This window comes from Centroberyx affinis, unplaced genomic scaffold (assembly GCF_046629955.1).
Source record: "Centroberyx affinis isolate AG114_WGS23_722 - 3 ecotype Tasmania unplaced genomic scaffold, CSIRO-AGI_Caff_v1 ptg002694l_1, whole genome shotgun sequence".
NCBI lineage: Eukaryota > Metazoa > Chordata > Actinopteri > Beryciformes > Berycidae > Centroberyx > Centroberyx affinis.
In genome coordinates, this window is record NW_027280872.1 from 282,400 (window position 1) to 300,229 (window position 17,830).

General features: G+C 42.8%; 2 protein-coding genes across 5 annotated transcripts; one reads left to right on the plus strand and one right to left on the minus strand.

Annotated features, from left to right (window-relative positions):
• Positions 1 to 1,208: 1,208 nt before the first annotated feature.
• Positions 1,209 to 4,750, minus strand: spring1 (SREBF pathway regulator in golgi 1). 2 transcript variants are annotated; one of them, XM_071535370.1, is made up of 5 exons: positions 4,002 to 4,750; positions 3,752 to 3,908; positions 3,471 to 3,622; positions 3,104 to 3,217; positions 1,209 to 1,832 (listed from the first exon to the last, which is right to left on the minus strand). In XM_071535370.1, exons 1-5 carry the CDS (start codon positions 4,095 to 4,097, stop codon positions 1,749 to 1,751), a joined length of 603 nt encoding a protein of 200 aa, XP_071391471.1. In that variant the 5' UTR covers positions 4,098 to 4,750; the 3' UTR covers positions 1,209 to 1,748. The 2 variants fall into 2 exon arrangements, with proteins under 2 accessions (XP_071391471.1, XP_071391472.1); XM_071535371.1 differs by lacking the exons at positions 3,471 to 3,622; positions 3,752 to 3,908.
• Positions 4,081 to 16,654, plus strand: rnft2 (ring finger protein, transmembrane 2). Of its 3 annotated transcripts, none has more exons than XM_071535369.1 (10): positions 4,081 to 4,117; positions 5,118 to 5,187; positions 6,029 to 6,540; positions 6,666 to 6,742; positions 7,376 to 7,476; positions 7,821 to 7,974; positions 11,055 to 11,204; positions 13,639 to 13,704; positions 13,976 to 14,077; positions 15,538 to 16,654. In XM_071535369.1, the coding sequence occupies exons 1-10, from the start codon at positions 4,096 to 4,098 to the stop codon at positions 15,670 to 15,672; spliced, it is 1,389 nt and encodes a 462-aa protein (XP_071391470.1). In that variant the 5' UTR covers positions 4,081 to 4,095; the 3' UTR covers positions 15,673 to 16,654. The 3 variants fall into 3 exon arrangements, with proteins under 3 accessions (XP_071391470.1, XP_071391468.1, XP_071391469.1); XM_071535367.1 differs by lacking the exon at positions 4,081 to 4,117 and adding an exon at positions 4,894 to 4,957 and having other exon boundaries at positions 5,110 to 5,187; XM_071535368.1 differs by lacking the exons at positions 4,081 to 4,117; positions 6,666 to 6,742 and adding exons at positions 4,894 to 4,957; positions 7,622 to 7,653 and having other exon boundaries at positions 5,110 to 5,187.
• The last annotated feature ends 1,176 nt before the right edge of the window (positions 16,655 to 17,830 follow it).

Here is a 17,830-nt window from a genome sequence, read left to right on the forward strand (position 1 = left end):
GAAAATGAGAGGGGGCTCTAATATATTTCCTAATTACGACAGAGTTTGTTTTCTCTGCCTTCAGAATGATTAATTGTTTTGGTCTGGCCATCTTTCCCTTGTGAGGTCTACGTTGCCTGAGGTAGAAAGAGAACCTGATAAGGATCATCTTCAGGGAGCCACCAGTTTGGACTCCAATCACTGTATTCCACGGTGAAATTTGTGGACAGATGGACAGTGCATGGTAAGGCAGATAAGGCTGTCAAACTCCCATCACAGCGATGCAAGGGAACAACTGCACTGTAACAAAGATTAATGTGGGCCTCCCCATCCTCAAATTAAGTTATCAATTAATATTCAATTAGAAAGTCCAACTTTTGATGGCTCTATAGGAGCTTCAAATGGGTCCTCACCTCAACATACTGCTGAATATCAACAGGGTTCACACATTTTCCATTTTAAAATGCCATATGTTTTCCAGGGCCTTAATTTTTCCAAACTTCCTCAGTATTTTTGATGTTTTAACATACTTTTTAGGGCATGGAAATTCCCCAAATGATTTTATATACCTTACTTTCTATTACTTTCTATACCTTCCAGACCTTTGTGGAAACCCTGTCAAACTTAATTTCTATTTAACAAACACCACTTTTTCAATGCTTTGATTCACCCTTCTGTAGTAGCACTACTCCCATTGACTTCATTATATCATATTTTTCTCTGCTCTTTTTGGCTGTTTGGTGATTGCATGTTCACTTAATCATATGCCTGACCATATTGGGGTATTTCTTCTTTTTCCAACACCTTAATCCTATTATTTTCATATCTTGGTAAGTGTTAGAGCTTTCAGTTTTGCAGCTGTTAAAAATGTGGCCATGCCTATCACTGTTAGTTGTGATAAACAACAAATAAGCCTATGTTTAAATTTTCTTTACATTTCTAATACTCATAGTATTCTGTTGCATCACCACACGGCCATCTTCGTAGGAAAATAACAGGCGATTGTAATCAAGTAACAGGTGATTAGAATCAAATGACAGCCACATCCAATGAGCTGTGTATATGGTAAAACCATGTTAGCAGGAAATGTATGTCACATCATAAGAATACTATGAATTCTACTAATGAATTATTTTAATATGAATTCATGTTCATATTATGTTCATTCATGTCAGAAAATGCTCTATTATCATTTTTAAAGACCCATTAGCACATGGAGAAAAACACTGTCCTCAAAATAATTAACCAGAAAACAAAGAAAAAAAAGCAGTATAAATTATAAGCCAAGTAATTTCACAGTCACTTTTATTAAATAGCTATTCCATATGCATGCGCTACACACAGAAGTTATGACACATTCTCCGCTGTTTTGAAACGTCCAACGATACATAAAAACAGCTGTTATTATCTCATATCTGGGTTAAAATGAAGCCTATTTCATGGACATTGAACGGTATGAAGCGAATCCCGATGGATGAGCTGCCTGCTATGTAGACCTGATGATCATCACGGATGAATTTATGAAGCGTTCTATGCACTTATGAAGTGTAAATAATCAAATCACGTACAGTATTTGTCCATTTTTGAGGTTGGTCTGGTGTCCTGGTTACCTCCGTCGCTATGCCACTGTAATGCAAAGATGGCAAATTTCGTCGTAGAGGTGGAAAGGGCTGTGTTTCTTCTCCATACACATTTAGGGGTCCCACAGGAGCGCTGTACAGGCCCAGGGTTTCTCTTGGACCTCCTTAATCCCAAGACAAAAGTCACACTCATATAGGAAGGAGTTCTGGAGGACTTTCTCCATAGCAGTACTTTGCTTGAGGGTTTCGGTAGGTGTTCTCATGTTGAACACTCTGCATGAGAAAAAAAAACAAAAGTCAGGTTAACACATTCCAGTATTTTTGTTGTTCACACAAATGTATTCTTTGCTGCTGTATAGACATTAAGCATTAAGTATATTTAAATATGAAATGGGTCTGAAGCCTTTCAGTAAGCGGTGGATTACTCTTGTTGTTTGGACTATTGAAGAGTACTGCTGTGCACATGGCATCCTCAACCTTTAGTAATGCATTCAAATTTTATCCAGGGTGGTTTAGGGCAGTGATTCTCAACCTTTTTCGTATCAAAGACCCCTAATTTAGGGCACACCGTTAGGGCCACGGACCCCCATTTGATGCGATTTTGTCAGACCCAAATCTGAGAATATATCTGTATTGTTAGATATGATTTTGTCCATAATTCCATGACTATCTGTATTGTAGGTAGAGAGATAACAGTGAAACTATGATCAAAACAGTCATTGTTCTACATTCTCTAATTAGGTTAACTTCTTGTAAATTAAATAATGCTGAAGTTTAACAATTCATCAATTTGCTGGGGACCCCGTGGAACACCCTCATGGACCCCTGGTGGTCCCCAGACCCCATGTTGAGAACCACTGGTTTAGGGGAATGGAATAATAACACATTCATTTAGCTCTCCAAGGAGACCAGAATACATTCATATTTTTACCTGACACTCCTGTCAAAAGCAACTGACACTAAGTGCAACAGTAGAATGAGCTTAAACTCCTAGATTGTCGAGATCAAAAGCAACCAACAGTAAGGAGAGAAAGGGTCAAAGCCACTGCAGAACGGATGTAACAAATATATATCTCTAGATGATTCATGTGTGACATAAGAGCCAGTCATAAAACGTAAAAAGGAAATGCCATTTTCGCTATTTATCCTGTCTTTCAGTTTCAGAACATTGAGGCAAACAATTATAATGAGTCACTGGTGAGCAAAACAGAAAGCCGTGTATGTCTCTCCAACATTGACAGCTGTCTGAAAACTGTGATGATAAATATACAAGTGAGATATTGACTTTCACTGTGTATTCTATAGTCCAAGAGGTGGATAGGAACCGGCTCTGTCCAGACTAACCCAAAAGGAACCAGTGTGGGTTGTATCTGTGGGACAACTAACTTCACTGATCGCGCCTTGGTTCGAGATGACTAGATTAATTGTACAGCTATAGTTTTATAATACACTGGCCCTCTACTTTCCCAGTGCATTTTAGTAAATTGGGAGTGTCTAGTGTTTAGTCTGTGAAAGTTGATCTGAAGTTTCCCTGTGCAACATACTTGTGAGGAGGTCCGGCACTTGGCCAGGCACAGCTCAAAATGGTCCTCCACAGCAGTGAAGAGATTCTGGAAGCCTTCAGCTGCACGATTCAGGAAGCGCTCAAGAAGAGGTTGCTGAAGAAGAGGAACAGAGATAACAAGAGAGCATGTGTAAAGCAGGCACAAAAGCAGATTTTAATCTGTTCTTTTTTTCCATGGTCATTGCTCTGTGATGTACATAGATCACAATATCAAGATTCTAGTTTGAGACACATTTCAACATCTTGAATGCAAAAGATAGATAGCATGATAGATGCCATGTTTGCAATTGAGTTGCTGCTGAGGACAGCAATGACAGCTGGGCAGTATCCTCGATTTAGAAGATTACCTTATCAGGCTGGAGGCAGCAAGACACGCAGTACTCATAGATATTACAGCAGCCGTTGGCCAGGCAGCTTTTACAAATGTACTGCCTGGAGCTGGGAGCGTTGACGTTACAGCAGCCATTCACCAGCAAGTCCTTTCTCTCGCAGACGTAACCTGTAAAACATTAACACAGACACACAGATAAGTATATACATTGATTAAAGGCTACAAAACAGCATGACAGAGCGGTCACTTTATCATCACTATATCAAGTGGTGGAGACCAGTTGGCTGCATTACTCACCGAGCTCATCTGTGAGCAGTGTCTTGCCCTGGATGGAGTTTCTGCACTGAGTGATCTGCCGGCTGCTGTTGCCCAGGTTGAAACGGACCTTCCAGGGGATGCGATGGTCTGAATCCCTCACCTCCAACAGGGTGCGGTCCCGTATCGTTCTCTCCTCCTGAAAAAGACAGACAACAACAGCAAATGATGAAATGTCCTCAAAGTATAATTTAGTATGACAAAGCTCAGAAATGGCTACCTGTCCCTGTACCTGTTTGAGTGTGCTGGTGAGGAAGTAGATAAGAGACAGTCCAAAGACTACTCCTAAAACCCAGCGCTTTCTCAGTAATCGGCGTAGCACCATCATGGCATGGCTTTCTTGGGGAGATGCCAGTGACAATGAACAGTCCAAAACATCAGACCTGCACAGGTCTGAATCCCCTGACTAAATTATGTGTCAGGGATATGTAATAATTGGTGTCTATCTGATGACTGACTAAAAAATGTAAAACCAAGCAAAACTGGCAAGCTAACGTTAGCTAGCTTTGTTAGAATACAAATATGGTGCACAAATACTAACAGGTAAATGCATTCCAGTTTCTGAATCCAGCCAGCTACATCAGCTAACCCATTTTGTAGGCTCACTAACAGTAAGCTAAACAGACATTGCGCTTTGCAGCTGTAAAGCAAAAATGGCTCTTGACATACATTAAAGCTCTATGAAAGCTGCTCACATACAGTTAGAGACAGTTATCTAATTGGCAAGCAAGCTAACGGTGTCTCAACATAAAAGACTGCTTTGTTAGCCTACTAGCTAGCTGTCGTTAGCATTAGCTAGTAGTCTTATGTAGACACTGATGGGAGACAACTAAAACAATTATTTTTTTCGACACAGATCCCCCTGGCAACGCAGTTACATCTCCTCTGACGAAAACGATTCGGCAATGTCCAAAATTACGTATAACAAGCCGCTAGTGTGGTTTTATCCCACGAAATCTGACATCCACCATCATCAAAACAAATTTCCAACACGGATGTGGTGTGGTGGGAGGGAGGAGGACGCTGATTGGTAGATAGTCGTCCGCGTTGACGTCATACAGGAAGAGCGTCCATCCTTCCAGGAGCTCACGAAGCTTCCTCCTCTCCTTTTCAGCAACAGCAGTCCACCTAGCTAACCAAACGCAAACTATGACAAGTGCAGAAGGATAATTCAGTGTACTGATTCAGGTAAACATAAATCACCTTCTACTAATCTGTCTTACCGCTGCCAGCTGTCTAATGCATGAAAAAAAAACATGGGACAGAATAGCTGAGGTTACAAGTAGGTCTCCAACTGCCAATGCAAGACACTGTTGATGTTTTTCGACCTGCATCCACAGGACTGGACCATGTGGTGAGGAGCGGTATGCCATGCAGAGGAGACACAGCAGCAACACGGATGGCATGCCCTCTGAAAGGTGGGAAGAGCATCAGTCTCTGCAGGCTCCTTTGTTATTGCATTGTCTTGTATAGAGGACAACGTGGACAAACAATAGCATGGGTCCTCTCATTTACAGCTAGGCTACATGGTAAAATGCATGCTTAAACAGAATAGCTTTAGCCATATGGAAACAGAACGCTACCAAATTTATGGAACCCTGACACAACATAATATTAAAGCGTTATACATCAGAAGAATGTATTATAGGATTAACACACTAAGGTCCAGATTTACTAAAGCCTTTAGTGGGTACAAAAACCTTTGCAATGCTCAAAGTCAACACAAGACGTGATGGGTGCAAGACAATTTGTTTGACCAATCAGGAGTTGCCATTGGTTTTACATATACGTTTTTGCACCCCTGAAAGTCAATTCAAGTTTATTTATATAGCCCTTTATCACAAGCATGTCTCAGAGGACTTGACACAGAGAATGTGTCTAGCTAGGTCTAACTAAACACAATCCATGGTGAACAAAATGTTGTAGGACACATAGCGAAAAACACAAAGTAGGCAAGAGCAGATTTAGCAAGACAAACAATCTACCTATTCTACATAGCCTAGCCTACCCGGCACCCCCAGCCTTAGACCCTAAATGCACACAAGGAAAAACTCCCAAGAAAAACCTTGCTAGGAAGAAACCTTGGGCGGGCTGAGGCAAATAGGGATCGGGGGCTGAGGCCAGCGCAAAAAATTCAGTGGAACGAAGGCAGCAGTCGGCAGGGAAGAGCAAGGCCAGCACTGAAAGGCTTTAGTAAATCAGGGCTTCAAGGTAAAAGAAAGCCAATGTCCAGACTCACTAATGATTTCTTCTGTATAGGAGCCGTAGCCAAACCCTGGGATCAGAGAGTAGCCTGGACGAGGGCGGCGTGTTCGACTGCCTGAAGCCCGACTCGCCCACTTCACCGCAGCAGCTCTTCTCCGGCCTGGTGGGCGTCCCCTCCGGCTCCGTCTCCTCTGCCCCCTTCCAGGCCGCCGGCCTCGTCCTGGGCTCTCCCCCGGACGTTTTTATCCAGATGACCGCCTCGTCCAGGGAGGAAGGGGGGCCCCACCGCACCGAGGGCGGACCCTTCCTTCCCCGGCCGCCCCAGCACCACCACCACCACCACCACTTCCACCACCAGCCCCTGCAGCACCGGACCTCCTCTCTGCTGCAGCAGGCCACCACGGCGGCCGGCTCAGAGAGGCACGGCTCCAGGGAGGAGGCCCAGGAGGACCCGTCCACCCCGGCCCCGGCCCTGTCCGAGCTGAGGGCGGTGGTCACCTGGCTGCAGAGGGGCTTCCCCTTCATCCTCATCCTCCTGGCTAAAGTCTGCTTCCAGCACAAGCTAGGTAAACCAGTGTGTGTAGTAGCAGTGGTAATAGTGGTTAGTAGTACATACAGAAAAGTGTCATTAGCTGTGGCTTTTCAGATAATAGTTCTGGTTCAGCGATAATGTTGCTCCTCTCTCTGGCAGGTATTTCTGTGTGTGTGGGGATGGCCAGCACATTTGCCTTCGCCAATTCCACATTTAAGCACCAAGTGTCATTACGGGTAATAACTAATATTCATGTTAACATTTCGTTTTCCACTTCACACAACTGTGAACCACATTCATTGTAGTTACCACATGCAACATTTCCCCTTGAGGCAGGAAGTGATTTGTTAACCCCACCCTCCTCCCCCTCAGTTGGTCAATTTCCCGCCCCAACACTTTTATTTTTAGGCTGAGGCAACCGGCATCCGTAAAGCCTCCACAGGCATTGAAGACGCTGATGTGAACGCAGCCAATCAGCAATAAAACAAGCAACTTTGAAAGGGCCTTGTCTGCCGTACGTTTAGCTTGCTGTATTTCTTTTCTTACTGCTTTCCGCCATTGTTGTTGTTGCTATGACTTCCCTCCACCTTAATAATCCCAACCCAGCTCCCCACTGGCCACACCTAGAGCAAATGGTTTATGCCCCAAAATGAGCTGAACATCACTGAAAAGCCAATTACAGGCAAACAGGGAAATGTAAGCATGTACACACAAGGCCACATACTGACAAAGACTGATAATGTACAAAATATTCATTTTATTGTTATTTTCATGTAAAAATATATGTTGCATGTTGTAGCTTTAAATGCAAAGATATTTATTGTTATGTCACCCTGTAATAGCTTTGTGTGTCAATTTTACGTCACCAGGAGGAACGTTCTGTATTTGTTGCTCTGTGGATCATGATGTTCCTTGCAGGGAACATAGTGTATCTCTACTACACATTCAGCCAAGAGGAGCTGCAGAACAGGTAGTGTGTAAGCGGGTGTTTATTCAGTGGCTGCGTGTTTCTTTGCATACCATCCTTTTGGTGTCCGTTTTACTTTTGAATTTTAGGTTTTGCCATTCGTTTTGTGTTGTGTAAGCCATTTTATTTTTATTTCCATTTCCTTTAGGGAGTGTTCCTGTTCTTGTCTGGTCTTGTCCTGTGAGTATTTTGTGTTCATTTTATTATTTGGTTTCCAGAGAGTTTACTACATTTTTTTTTTTTTTTAAAACATTTGCCTGGCTGTTCCTTTTCCTTCTACCCATCCTCAGTGAAAACACCTGAGCCGCCTGTAATAACATGCCATCCTGATATTTTGTCTCCTCTAGCCTCATATTTGCTAAGCCCAACATCAACAGCTTTGACTTCTTTGATCTGATCTGGGCGGTGGGCATCACTGACTTTGTCCTCAAGTACTTCACCATCGGCCTGAAATGCTTTGTCCTCTTCCTGCCCAAGATTCTCCTGGCCTTCAAATCGAGGGTAGGAAATCCACTTTCATGTCTCTAGCTCTTATCGCATAAACTGTGAAACCTATCAGCATCATTTGCACACATACACGTTTGTATTTGATGATCTGAAAATACTTCTTACTTCTTCGCACATCATCACATCTTTTTTTGAGAGGTCAAAAGTGAGTCATGATGGTTCATTCATAGCTCATTCTCTTCCATGATACAAACAATTTGCTAATGCAACCGTAAAGGACAAATCCACCTAGGTTATTTCTGTGGATAATTGGCCCGGGTGAAATCCATTGTAGTAGAGGCAGAGATGCCAATTTCTCCACCAACATTAGCCCCAGTAGACCGTAATGCAATGCAGCCACAGGACATATTGTGTTTTATGTAAGGACAGTGTGTGAGGATGGATTTTTCTTTTTAAATAACTGAAAGAGTAGGTCAGGAAAACCATATAGGCCCCTTGGAAAAGGCATCTAAATTGAGTTTGCGCTATTGATAAATCATTCTAACCCTAGCCCACGAAATAGAGTAGACCATGGTTGAGTTACATTGAGTTCACTGTCAAAGTTATGGACCTGACTTCATGATTTAGGAAAAGAAAATTGAGAGAAAACTACGATGAAATACTCCACTGAGTGAGGAAAGTGCTACAGGGTCACAGTGTGACACTGTTTTGTATTCATAAGGTTTTAAATGGTACTCCTTAGGTGAGCCTGTGCATGCGGGTGTCTGTGTGTGTTGTTGGTATGGCCCAAGGCAACAGAATATGTATGTGGCTGCGAACACACATGCACACACACACACACACACACATACACACACACACAAACTTATATTTCCATACAGGTGTAGCTCATATTCTGTGTGTGTGTGTGTGTGTGTGTGTGTGTGTGTGTGTGTGTGTGTGTGTTGGAGGAGGGGGGGGTCACAGAGTATTAGGATTAAATTTTCCACTGATAAACAGACCTACAGGCCTATCAGAACCAAGGCAGCCAGCAACTGAGCTCATTCTCCCTCGAGGGGGTTGCAGGGGTGAGGTCATCCCTCCCTGGAGCTGGACCATTACCTGTACCCTCCGCTCTCACACGCACACACACACACACACACACACACACACACACACGCACACACACACACAGACTCTCATAGCTTTGGAGATTCCCAGGCTGTGCCGTTGCTGCCCTTTCCCCAGTTCACCTGACACAGAGCGAAGGCCAAGTGGTCCTGTCTGTCCCGAACCCCATGAAGTCACACAATCAGCCATTCCACTTCATTACAGCATCCAGCCAAGGACACGCTAATGGCCCTGCATAAGCACTGCAGTCAGCGCGCGTCTGCACAAGTGATAGCACGCAAGCTTACAGCAGGCCCAAGACAGGTCAGCTCGTTGTGCGTTGCCTAAGTGCATATCTATGTATCACACAGTTGTGTAAGAGGTGACTCTGGGACTTTTGGCAGTTACAGTAGTTCCTGTGGTTTGGTCTTCTTCTTAACATCAGTCTGTGGTTCAGTTTTGGATGCAATGCCACTCTATCCACCTCAAGCAAGATTTAATGAAAATAAGTTTCTGTGGCTGAAGGATGTAGCTCAACTATAGCAACCGTAATCTGTGACATTTTCATATAAATACACTTCCATTTTGCTACTTTCTATTGCCGATTGTCATAATACTATAGGGATTTAATCTACACCCAATTCATGAAAGCTTTTATATTTGCAACATATATTTGTTCTAAACACCCGGTGTCTGGTAGGTCTTTCCAGGGAAGAATCCTCTGCCGCACATTAATTTATGTGTTTTATGATTCTGGCAGCAGCAATAGCGGTTTGTTTGGAGTAAATTGAAGAAGAACTGGGTAGTTAGCGTGAGCAGCGATAAACTCAAACTTCAACAGATCAATCAACAGAAAATCCAAGGAAGACACCACAGTACTGGACACACTATTTGATTGACAGATGATCTCTGGGAAGTGCGGCACAAACACAATACAGCCATAACTGCGTAAAACCAAAGACATTGCCAAAATTAAAAAACACAAACAAACAGCAATCTTGCAGATTACCACTTTAAATTGTGTGTATATGTGCGTGTGTGTGTCAGTTTCTGTGTGTGATGGTGGAGAGGATCAAGAAATCAGACAAAGTAATAAATCCAAATAAGCAGGAAACTGCTCAAATACGGCCTGCAGTGGAGATTACTCAAACTGCTTGGCTTGTGTCCAAACCTTAGATTTGACAGTTTTTGCGTGGGCGTGATGGGCACTGTGGGATACGAGGCTGAGGGGACAATAAGGAAGATGAATTGGCCGCTAGCAGAGGTCCTCCTCCCCTACCAACCTGGCTGCTCGCAGCTCTTTACCCAGAGTCATCAATCTTTGTCAGCTAGCGTCCAGGAAGTCATTATGCAAGCTGGGATGCCACGGGGGCCATCGGGGAATCAAGTTTGCCTTCAATTTGGGCATCTCTGTTTTTAACCGTCCCCAATTCACTGAGCGCACTGTGTGGCAGCGGGGACTTATTCAGAAGTTCGTTTCTCCTCTGTGATGATGGAGGGAGGAGCGGTCCTTTCAAGGAAGCCTGCAAGCCCCCGTAGGGCTGGGCTTAATGTGGGCGCTGGGTAGCAGGTGGAAAGAGCCGCTGCCAGTTTCCCTTGCAGTGTGGGGAAATTGCCTGTACCGCTGTGAAACTGCGGAGCCCTGGACAGCGGCCATGTTTGGGCTGGAGGCATGCTGTTTTAAGCTTTTAATACTGCGCTGCTCTTGACTAGATAGAAGAGTGCCCGGAAGCTGTTGAGCTCTTTCTGCTTTATGGACGGTCAGTGAGTGGATCAAAGAAAGACTGAATACATATTGGCTCAATTTATTTATTAAAGTGCTCCAGTTTCTTTGGTTGAGACTTTGGTTAAGGCTCCTGAGGTTCCTTTGCTTTTGTTGTTTCCTCTGCAAATGCACTTCCATTATAAGTAAAGAAGTAGTTACTTTTAGTTTTTTAACTTGCAAGTCCCAGCTGTCTGCGTACAGGCACCCAGTTTAGATGAAGCACCTATAGAGGCGGCTTCCGCTAGTGTGGTTTCTAATTGTGTGTGTGTTTGTTGTCCAGGGTAAGTTCTACCTGCTGATCGAGGAGCTGAGCCAGCTCTTTCGGGCGCTGGTGCCCATCCAGCTCTGGTACAAGTACATCATGGGAGAAGACCCATCTAACAGCTACTTTCTAGGAGCCACGCTCATCATCATCTACAGCCTCTGCAAGGTAACCGCTGAACTTCTAGAAGTTCGATAGTGTTTTTTAGTTTTTCTTTACATTTAGCTGGCATTCCTCTTTTAGCTGACACTCATATCCAGAGCAACTTAATAAACTGAATAATCCTGAGTTCCTACATCACCCACATTACAGCAAACAATAGTAAGGGTCAGAGCCATAGCAGCCTTGTAACCCTCGAATGATGATGGAAGAGAGATGCGCCGGGAAAAGGAAAAAGAAATAAGAGCAAAGGAGAAATAGAAAGAAATGTATGCATTGATGAAACTTAAAGAAATATATATGCACCATTATATGGATTTTAAAGTAATGTTAAATGTTGATAGTACTTGGTAGGTTGTGTAGCTTCCTGGCCATGATATAACCCCAAAATCGGTGATTCTGTGTTATCTGTTGCTCCGGGGCTCCAGTAGAGACGATTGGAGAGTTACAGATAACAGAGAATTGCTGATTTTGGGGTTTTATCATGGCCAGGATGCTACAAAACCCAAGGCACTACCAAAGCTCAACATCACTTTAACTCTCCCCAGACGACACAAGTTTAACCTGGTGTCATAGAAAAAGGGATAACTGCTTTATAACAGCAATAATTTAAAGATTTTTTTTTGGCATTTCTGCTTTATTGGACAGTCACAGTAGAGAGAGACAGCAAAGACAGGACAGAGGGAGGGGACGACATGCAGCAAAGGGGACGGGCTGGATTTGAACCCGTGATTAGGACTTAGACTTAATGGTACGCACTCTACTGGTTAAGACACCAGGGTGCCCTGCTAGCTCCTATTTTTGTCTGTAAAACTATAATGAATAAATGAAAAAGTTCAAAAGTTACAATTCCTTAAAAACTAAACTACTAGTAATCACTGTAATGTGTCTCAAATTACTGAGGCATTAAATAGGTAATTTTGGACAGAATCTTCGCTGAAGTAGTCAGGGAAAATGACTGACATGGCCGCTCTGGATAGGATAAAGTTGGGGGGAAAAATTGCAATAATATTGCAATCTCCACCAGTAATTGTAATGCTGTCCAGAGAAGAATTATGTCTGTGTTGGGTCTGTGAATGCCCATTGGATCTGAAAGAAATTGGGGACTGGGTTTAAAAGACAGAGAGGTCAACGGTAGTTTCAGAATAAGACTGTAGACCAGAAATCAAGCTGGGGAATCAGTGCTGCTCAGGGCGGTGCGGACCGGCTGCCGTATGTGACGGCAAACCACAGTTTCAGGTCAGAGCAAGTGCAGTTACAGAGCAGTTAGATAACACAACTCAGGAAAAAAAAAACTTGTTTGGACATGAGTCAGATCAGTTTAATCATAGTGAGTGGGAAGGCGACATAGTGAAGCTAAGGGGAACTTGGATCAGCGAATGTCTGAGGCCTAGTGAGATGTGTAATGATGCAACGATGATGCAACATTTACACAGCACAGTGGTCACCATCATGTGTTCTGTAAGGTTTGTTGACATTTATAGCCCAGGCTTGCATTAATACGCCTGTGATTCATCATGACGTTTTTCGATGATGGGCTTGTTCAGATGAATTGGGTGATTTACTTCCTGGGTGTGGACTGATCATGTGCAGAACTGGAGCAATCAGGTGTTTTCCAAGATCAGGGTTGTTGTGTCACTGTTGGAGCATGTTGATATGCACCCGTTGCTGATTCACTAACGAACTAAGGCAGTTGACCTCCAGTTACTTCAGTTGGGCTGCTCAGTGAAGCTGCTGAGTGACTGTGGTTGTACTGAGCAACTCCCAGGTCAAAACATGTGTAACAGTATGAATTCGAAGCAGGGTGGAGCTGAAAAAGAGAAAAAACTTCTCTGGATAAATAAAGTTAAATTGAAGCTTCACTAAGCAACTTTGTGCGTTGGTGGCTCCAAGTGGCTGTAAGAGGTAATTGTTCAAAAAATTTGAGAAAACTGCACACAGCACGCTCATGTTTACCAAACCGGCCGTCTATGGTGCTTTATACCAAAGGAAACAAAAGAGAGGAGAGGAAATGATCTAATGTTGGTGAGTCCAGCTTTCTCTGGACGGAGCGCTGCTCACTGCTGTTTAGGAGACAGTTTGTATTTCGCTCTTAAGTTTTGATTCAAAGAGGAGTTCGGAGACGTTCGGAGAAGTGTCCATACCCGACCCCAGAATTTAATTTGGATGGGATGCTCTTCTCTGCTGCAGCCCCATTTAGTCTGATAAGATGGGCGTTGTTTTTTTTTTTACGTAAAAATCTTGCCTAGTGCAGCTTTAATGAATATAGAAATAAAAGAACAAATAAATGAGAAAGATACTGGGGCATGACATGATACTTGGATACTGCAGAGAGGCTCAATAGGCATAACAAGCTGGTCAGATGCAGCCAAAACAGCTAAAACAGGAATATTTACGGTGTAAACACAAGAGTCTGATTGTACTTGGTCTTTCTTTATTGCAGTCCTTTGACATCTGTGGGCGTATATCCGCCATACGCAAGGCCATGGTCATCCTCTGCAGCTCTCAGGTCAGATATGACGACACTTTATCTTCAGTGTCCTTTTTTTTGCACTTTTCAACAAACAACACACATTGATATGCTCAGCTTTCATTTGATTGTTCACTATCTTATATACAATACAAACATTGCATATTATATCAAACCACATTCAGTGTACTCTAGTTTTTAAATAGACATTTTAGTGAGCTGATGAGCTGCTTGTACACAACGTGCCCGAAGCATTAAGTTGTTGTTCGACACGTAAACCTTTCACCATCACTCTTTTTGTCTCGTCCAGAGTTACGGTGTGAGGGCCAGCAGCCAGCAGTGCAGCGAGGCAGGCGATGTCTGCGCTATTTGTCAAGCTGATTTCAGAGATCCCATAGCCCTTCTCTGTCAGGTAAGGACTCACTGACAGATAAAACACATGAAACCACATACTGATATACTGGGAGGGGGGGGGGGGCGGGATTAACAAATTAACATAAATGAACAAATGCATCCCTCAGATTTCAGGAGATATGGGAAAGAAAACAATTCCCTTGCCTTTTACAATGCTTGTTGAATTTGACCACATCACCTGCCAATTTGTAACATTATAGGAGCGTACAATGTTCTGCCCACATACAGGCCTTTCACAAGAAGAAATGCTGAAAAAAACAAACAAACTGAGGAACATTGTCAAGTCATGCTGTAACTTGTCACGACCTTCCACAGCTGTATCAAATGAGAGTCACTCGCTGTGCTCAGGTCCCATCAGCCTCTCCATGCTGAGTCCCAGCTCCTTCCTCGGAGGTGCAGGATTAGCCCCCATAGGTGTGAAACCAACAGGGCGAAGAAATCTTTTAATGCATCAGTTTTCTTTAACAGAATTGTACATACTTGAGGATCTGCCCTTGACAGTAGACCTTGAGTAGGCTTCCTGTTAGTGTTTCTACAGTGACTGAATGTGACTTTTTTTGGGTTAGGATGCTACTAGTCCTACTATTACTACTGCTGCCACTAATACCAATACTACTGCTACTACCACTACCACTACTACTACTACTACTACTGCTACTACCACTACCACTACTACTACTACTACTGCTACTACCACTACCACTACTACTACTACTACTACTACTACTGCCACCACCACTACTACTACTACTATAACTACTACTCCCTCTACTCCCACTACTACTGCTACTACTCTGCTAGTACTACTACTACTATTACTGGTACTATTACTACTGCTACTACTAATACTACGGCCACCACTACTACTACTATTACCGCTGCTACTGCTACTACTACCACTGCAACTACTATTCCTACTCCTATTACTATTACTACCACTACTACTACTTCTACTCCTCCCACTTCTACTCCTACTACCGCTACTACTCCTGTGTTTCCTCCTACTACTCCTACCATTACTACTACTATTGCTACTACGACTACTCCCACTCCTGCTGTGACTGCTGCTACTACTACTACTTCTACCACCACTACTATTCATAATAATAATGATGTGATACTTTATTGATCCTTGAAGGCAACTTCTGTTTTCACTTGTCCCACCTCCACAGTGAGGTCAGAGGTCAGGGTCAGATACAGAGCAGCACCCTTGGAGCTGGTAGGAAGTTCAGTTTCTTGCTCAACGACCTTTCAGCAAGGTGGATCCTTGCTGCCCATGAGGGTCACTCAGTAATAATCTGTAAAAAACAGTCAAGCTGTGAAGAAAAGCATAAACCACTCGAGTGCCAAAAGCAAGAACCGTTATCTGTAGATCTCGTAGAGGTGTTACCTGTGCATTTGAGTGGACAGTGTGCTTAATTCTTCTTGCTTAATTCTGTGCTGTGTGTTTCTGTCCAGCACGTGTTCTGCGAGGACTGCCTGTGCCTGTGGTTTGACCGTGAGCGAACGTGTCCGCTGTGCCGCTCTGCTGTCATTGAGACCCTGCGCTGCTGGAAGGACGGCACCACCTCCGCTCATTTCCAGATCTACTAGCGCTGGCCACGTTTACATGCACACAGAAAATGTGATCGTAGTGTGATTGAGACAATAATGCCAGTAAGGCAGGACCCACGTAAAAAACACCATACTCTGTTTATGCTAGGACGATTATGCTTTCCGTAACACATGTGGAGTATTTTAATCAGATTACCAGGAATCAGATACACCAGTCGTAACATGTATAATCACATTTCCTATGCGATCAAGTTGTGCATTGTGTCGTTTGAAATTTCCGTTTGAATACTTGCAATAACCACATGTCACACTTAAACCGGATTATTAGGCTGTCATTTTATAGAATCATGTAAACGGCTTAATCACATTATTGTCTTACTTGGACTGTTGGCAATATTGGCATTATCGTGCGCATGTAAATGTAGCTATTGTTATGCCACTAGGATTTAGTATGGCCATACTGTAGATAGTCACGATATTAACACAATGGCTACAGGGACTTTAGCACAAGGTTAAGATTTGGGTCATGCCTGGATACAATTTTGATTGTTCTTTTTATACTAGGGTTGGTATTTAAGGCTTTTGAAAATGATTGGCAATACAAAATGAAATCAAATGTTGGTACTTTTTGCAGGATAGTGGGTAACTTAAGTTCTTGGTTGGCAAATGGTAACACTTTTGCAGACTGGATACTTGCATATTTGAATGAAAAGAAATGCTATATAGCATTTTGGAAATTAATTGTAATTTTGATTCAGTGTTTGTGGAGCCATAGCAGCACATTATGTAGATCAAGTATCATGTAGACAGTAGCCTAAGTGGTGCAGACAGTGAATTCAATAGGTTTTGACTGTAGGTTTTGACTTTTGATTGTGCATTTCTGCTTGCATTTTTCATACCAGATTTTCCTCCATCGTACCATGGTGCACAGTTCATGAGATTTCTTTTGAATATTCAGATGTGTTTATACTGATCAGTTTCCTTTTGAAAAAGTCACTCTTGTTTGCTTGTAGTATGCATTGTACACAATCAAGATTTTCAATTAAATTCAAGCAATATAGCTTAATTTGTCAAGTGTTTTTCTTGTCTAATTGTAATGACAAGTGCAGACAAATGTTTCAGAAACGCTTTTATTGTTGACTACTCAAAATTCATATGAAATATTTAAGTATAAAGAACATACACTTTAGAAAAGACACAGTTTCAATAATTCCACTCACACTACAATTCCGTTATATCAGAAAAACAGCTTATTTCCAGAAATCACAGATAGCATAACAGCATAGCCTCCTATGCACAAGTCCTGTATGGTGTTGGTGATAATGCCACTTAACACTGCCCCCCAAAACATAATGCTAAAGCACGGAAGAATCTGTGGAGCCACGCTAAACTTCACCTAAATACTGTAGAAAAACCATCTAGAATAACAAGTCCTCATCCATTTATTTACATGTTTTTATGTTTACAGTAGGCTATAGCTTATATATTTAAAAAAAAAAAAAAAAAAAAAAAGGTACAGTGCAATGTGAAGCCCCAAACCATTTTCCCCACTGGGCACCATCCAATGCTTTTCCAAAGAAAGCTGCACAAATTTTACATTCATTCCCACATCTAATTAGCTTAATTAGTATTTTAGTATCGGTGCGTTCATATGGTGGCAGGTGGAGGTTCAAAGGAGTCGAGTTAGTAAGTTTTTCCCTCCATACTACCAGGGGAGGATGACATCACCGTTTTATAACTGGGATGACAGAGTCAGACAGTCACGCAGGGGGAGGATGCGCAGCTGACTGCGGGACTGCTTGGAGTTCAGTGTGTGAACTCGGCGTGAAACTCGCAGTGCAGCCCACATATCAGGCCCAAATAAGTCCTCATGACACACGAAATTAGTCAGGCACACAGTTCCGACTATGAAACACATTTTTAATTCTCTCCCAAAAAGCTACTGTGTGTTACGCGCATGCAGCACACCTCGCCTGGACCGTCCTCCGACTCTTCTTCTTGCATCCCTTGATTTTTTTTTAGTGCAACTGTTCTGAGTCCGTTTCTTTCCTCATGCATGGTCATCAAGGCACCATCTACACAAAATATAAATATATACAATTATTTTCCATAAATCTTTCACGTTTTTTTTTTTTTTTTTATCAAATCACAACGGGAGAGCATTGTGCCATTTCCAATGGGCACCATCTGACACCAA